The sequence below is a fragment of the Trichechus manatus genome, unplaced genomic scaffold (assembly GCF_000243295.1).
Source record: "Trichechus manatus latirostris isolate Lorelei unplaced genomic scaffold, TriManLat1.0 scaffold00044, whole genome shotgun sequence".
NCBI lineage: Eukaryota > Metazoa > Chordata > Mammalia > Sirenia > Trichechidae > Trichechus > Trichechus manatus.
In genome coordinates, this window is record NW_004443980.1 from 3808262 (window position 1) to 3813273 (window position 5012).

The following is a 5012-nucleotide window of genomic DNA, read 5'->3' on the forward strand; positions in this document are numbered from 1 at the left end:
TGAGGTCACCTTAAAGTAATTTAAAGTGTTTTCAAGTGTGTTTTAGAGTTGGACTCTCACAAAATTCCCATGATACAGAATCCTCATTTGCAGATGAGAAGAGGATTCAGGGAAGGTAAGTCGTCCGCCTGGGCTTGGTCTGGTAGGAAGTCAGCACTAGAGCCTGAGTCTTCAGATTCTGGAGTTCCCACCACTATACCATTCTGGAAAAGCTGCATGGAGGAGGTGACCACTTTGCCTGGGCATTTAAAGAGGGGTCGATTTTGACAGAGATGAGGGCAGGGCCTTCTAGGTAAATTGAACAGAAAAGATGTGAATGCTGGAGAGGTCAAGGCATATTTGGGAAAGGGTGAGTAGAACATGTTCGCTATGTGGAGGGGAGTCAGAACTAAGAAAGATGTTGTGTAATGAGGCCAGATCACATATGATCTTAACCACCAGACTGAGGAGTTTATAAATGATTTGAGAGATAATGGTGGAGAGAGGGGAGTATACTGATCACAGGAGTAGCGGTGAAGTCCGTAAATCTGGAGAAGGAGTCAGATTGGTGGGGGGAGGATGTAGGAGATGTAGGGAGACTAGTTAGGAGGTATTATGGTAGTCTTACTTGACGGCAATCAGTTTGGTGTTTTTTGTTTTCGGTTAAGGGAGCCTCTGGATGGTGCAAACAGTTAAGAGCTCGACTACTAGCCAAAAGGTTGGAGGTTTAAACCTACCCACAGGCACCTCAGAAGAAAGGCCTGGTGATCTGCTTCTGAAAGGTCATAGTCTTGAAAACCCTATGGAGCAGTTCTACTCTGCACATATGGGTCACCATGAGTCGGAATCAACTCCACAGCAACTAACAACAACAGTAACAACATGATAGTCTTATTGATGATGTGGGAAGAAGAGAAAGATTCAAGAGACATTGAAGGGTGAATTTACATTGAAATTAGGAAGCAAAGTTGGTTCTTAGCTTTCAGTGGAGTCTCTGGGGCAATGGTTATGCTATTAACATACAGAATTTGCAGAGAAAATGTAGCTCAGGAGAAAAATTATAAACTCCTTTTTGTTGTGTGTGTGTGTGGCCTGTTGAGTATTGGCACCCAGCTGTCGACTAGCATGACTCCCGAGGCCTTGGGAAGGTGGATAGTGAGTCGGAGGGTGAAGACAGGGTAGACTGACCACCCAGGCTGAGGACCCTCTTTCCTGGTCTGGAGGCACAGGTTCCAGTGAGCAGGACCGCTTGGCCCCATGGACTCCTTTCCCCATGGGAAGGGTGCAGCCAGAGGGAGCAAGAGTGAGCTCCTCTAAAGGGAGGCCTCTTGCCCAAGTCTAACCGTGCCATCTTTATTCCTTGCCATTATCCCTGATAACTTCAGCATCCACAAATCTGGTACCCTGGCTGCAGAGTCTCTCCACATCCTTAACTCTATGAGGTGTCTACCTCATATAGCACCCACCAGACCTTGGAGCCCTTCATTTCTAGGAAATGACCATCTCCAGTGACTCAAATTTTGTGTCTCTAATTGCTAATTGGAGCGCTGGCGGCATAGTGGTTAAGAGTTATGGCTGCTAACCAAAAGGTCCATGGTTCGAATCCACCAGCCACTCCTTGGAAACCCTATGGGACAGCTCTGCTGTGACCTATTGGGTCACTATGAGTTGGAATCGACTTGATGGCAATAGGTTTGGTTTTCTGGTTTAATTGCTAATTATATCCCCTTTGCTCACTGGTCTTTGCCCTTGCTGTGGAATTGCTCCTGACAGCTCTTCTTTTGCATGAATTCATTTTCCAAACATTTTTGAGTATTCACCACATAACAAGCATCAGATTCATCAGGAACCTGTATTAAGGGGCAGAGGAGTAGGAGAAGGGAAGGGACTTGGTAGAGGGGACTAGAACCTATGTCTCTAGACCAAGATCTGAGTACCAGGGCCCTGGGATTCCCTATCCAAATGGCAGTAAGTCTGCTTCCAGGGTCTTCTCAAGTCTCTTCCCTGGCTCTATCCTCCCAGGGGCACATCATGCCACTGCTTTGCTCTCCTCTAGGCCTGAGCAGAGTCCCTGGGTGTTGCAAATAGTTAACATGCTCATCTCTAACCGAAAGGCTGGAGGTTCGAGTCCACTCAGAGACACCTTGGAAAAAGGGCTTGGTGATTTGCTTCCGAAAAGCAGCCATTGAAAACCCTATGGAGCACAGTTCTACTCTTACACACATGGGGTCACCACGAGTCAGAAGTGACTCGAAGGCAACTGACTGAGGCCTGACCAATGGCAAGGGCCACCTCTGGAGGGAGTAGGGAGATGCTGACAGCTTTGGGGTTGCGTGGGCAGAACTTGAAGGTTGTGAGCAGGGGTACGCACACATATTCTTAAAGTCTAATCCAGTGTGGGACAGAACCAGGATATGGAAGAGAAGGGGAACAGAAAGTGGGTGTGGGAGGGGTCCTGCCTTCTTTGAGCTGCCACATTCTGAAGCAGAATTCCAAGAAGTCAAGAAATTTAAATGTGAATCCAGACTTCCAGGCTGTTAAGGAGGTACATTTGAGAATGTAGGCGACTAGGACGTATTTTATTCAAGCTTGTGAGCTTGATTTATAACTTTTAAATATTTAGACATATGATATGTAGACTTCCATTTGCATCTTGCCCTGAGTTCCTCAAATGTTAAGAGTCAAGGATTAGCAGGTTATAAAGGTCTCCCAGCTGTGAGCCTTGAGCTTTCTTCCCCGTTGGTAATATCCACACTTTTTGGGAGATTACTTGTTTTATATTCTGTCTTCTCTGACAGATGTGAAGCTGTGTGGAGGCAGAAACCAGGCTATCGCATCTGCAAAGCATCCTAGTGCTAGTACAATAGCTGACACATAGTAAGCTCCTACTAAGCGTACCAAAGACTAAAATGAATGATGAAAGATGTATGCGCTTGATGACAGTAGATAGGATAAAGAGATGATAGAAGAAGATAAAGTGAACTGAATAGAGAACACCTTGCTAAAGTATAATAGAGATTGAGCAACAGTCCAGAAGCCTCTCTCCCTTCCTTTTCAGTCAATCGGGGAGAGTGGCAAATGTGCAACCTCCAACTCCTTAAGAACCAGTTAAAGTAATATACTTCAACTTAGATTTTTGTTTGCTTTTTCCTTCAAATGAGTATTGGACTAGGATCAGATATTGCAAACTGGGGGTCTGAAGTTCACAAGTGCCTGGACCACTGAAGTGCATTAAAAATGTGAGTCAACATTTAAAAATGAATGAAGGAAAAAATATGTAGCTTTTTGGTTTCCCTTGAAAAGTTGGAACTCTGGCAACGCTGGCCACATTCCAATATGGCAACAGTGGTCTGGAGCCTTAAAGGGCCTGTGTTTACCAAGAGGCCACATGCCACCCTCACAAAAAGAATGCCCCTGGACATAGCCTGACAAGCTCCACTTTATTCTCTGCCTGGCCACTGAAGGCCTCTGAGTTCATGACCCCTGCACCTCCGACTCTTCAAGGCTCCTTTGTTTTAAAAGATTGTCTTCATCCATTAATCTCTTCATGTTATATTTCTATCAACCTTTGAATGATCTCAGTTTATTTGAATTACATGTACTATAACATGGCATGCCTGCTTATATCTGGCATAGATTCTGAAATGAAATTATTCCACAAGCCCATCGGCTCCAGAAAGCAGGTCTCTATTAGTGTTATTGATCCAAATTTCCCACGATCATTTCTCTGATGACCCTAAGGGGAGATGCTAGAATGGAGAGTCGGCGGACCAGGGATTGACGGGTGCCTGAAGACTGAGATTATGTGTGGCGATGGTGGAAAAAGAGGTGTTGGGGACACAGAGGTATAAGAACTGCCTCAGAATGGGGGTTGCAGAATCGGGCCTGGGAGGATGATGAAGACACTGCGAGATGCAAAAGCGCTATAATTTGTTCAACGAGTATTTACTGAATACCTTCGACGTGCTAGGCACTGTTTCGACGTGAGGGATTCAGCAATAAACTAAAATCCCTGCACCATCGAGTTTAATTCCGGCCCAAGAAGTCAGTAACACACATGAACCCACATATCACCTGAAGATTTATGTATGTGTCAGGTGGAAATAAATACTATTTATAAAACCAAAGCAGAGCAAGGGAAGAGGGAATGAGGGTGGCTGCTATTTGAGGGGACCCCCAAAAATGTGGGCGATCAAAGCATGCACCATAATTCTTCCTACTTTTCTAGGCTACAGGGGGCGCGGTGTCCCTCCCTGGAAGCCCCGCTCCCGCTCCCTCCCAATAGGGCGCAAGGTGCAGCTCCGGGGAAGCACCTCCTCCTGCCCCGCCCAGAGGCGGCATTGGGGGGCGGAGCTTCGCTCCCATGCCCTCGGCGCCCCGCGGGAGAGCCGTGCGCGCAGGGATCCCGGCATTCTCCTCGTTCTCTCACATGCTTGGAGAGTTACCCCCGGCCGAAGCCTGGCATGCTGGGAACTGTAGTTTCCGCCTGCCGCTCTCGTCTCGGGGTTGGTAAAAGCCGCTAAGTCCGGCTCCATTTCTGGCACATAATTTGCAGCCCCTAGGGGTTATGGGGAGTCCTTCTCGAGGGGGCGGGGGTCATCCCAAGAACCAACAGGGCACGTCCAGCCGGGCGAGCGTCCAGGCCCGTCGCAGCCCCCAGTCACGTGGCCGCAGCCTCCCCGGGTGCGCGCCGATCCACAGCGCCGCTCCCGTCACGCCCCGCCCGGCTGTCGGCCGCGCCTCCCCTGGCGCTGCTGCCACCTCGCGCTCGGAGGCGTCACGGAACGTGCCCTCCTCTCCCGCCTCCCCCTCCCTCCCTTCCACTCTTCCCCACCTCCCCCTCCCGCGCCGAGACTCGCCGCCGCCGCAGCCGCAGGAGTAGCCGCCCACGGAGCCGCGCGCAGCCATGGCCGAGAACCCCGGCTTGGAGAACCACCGCATCAAGAGCTTCAAGAACAAGGGCCGCGATGTGGAAGTGAGTGTGCTTCCGCGGTCTGGGCCCCCCAGCTCGCCCGCCCGGCCGCGCCGGCCCG

The 5012-nt window shown here is 49.4% G+C and overlaps 1 protein-coding gene across 1 annotated transcript in view; it reads left to right on the plus strand.

Moving 5' to 3' along the window:
- The first annotated feature begins 4816 nt into the window (after positions 1–4816).
- Positions 4817–5012, plus strand: part of KPNA3 (karyopherin subunit alpha 3) — a 98432-nt gene continuing 98236 nt past the window's right edge. The window contains exon 1 of the mRNA XM_004376570.1: positions 4817–4954. Within this exon, the coding sequence (XP_004376627.1) occupies positions 4886–4954 (69 nt within the window). The 5' untranslated portion in view covers positions 4817–4885. The remainder of the gene's footprint in view (positions 4955–5012) is intronic.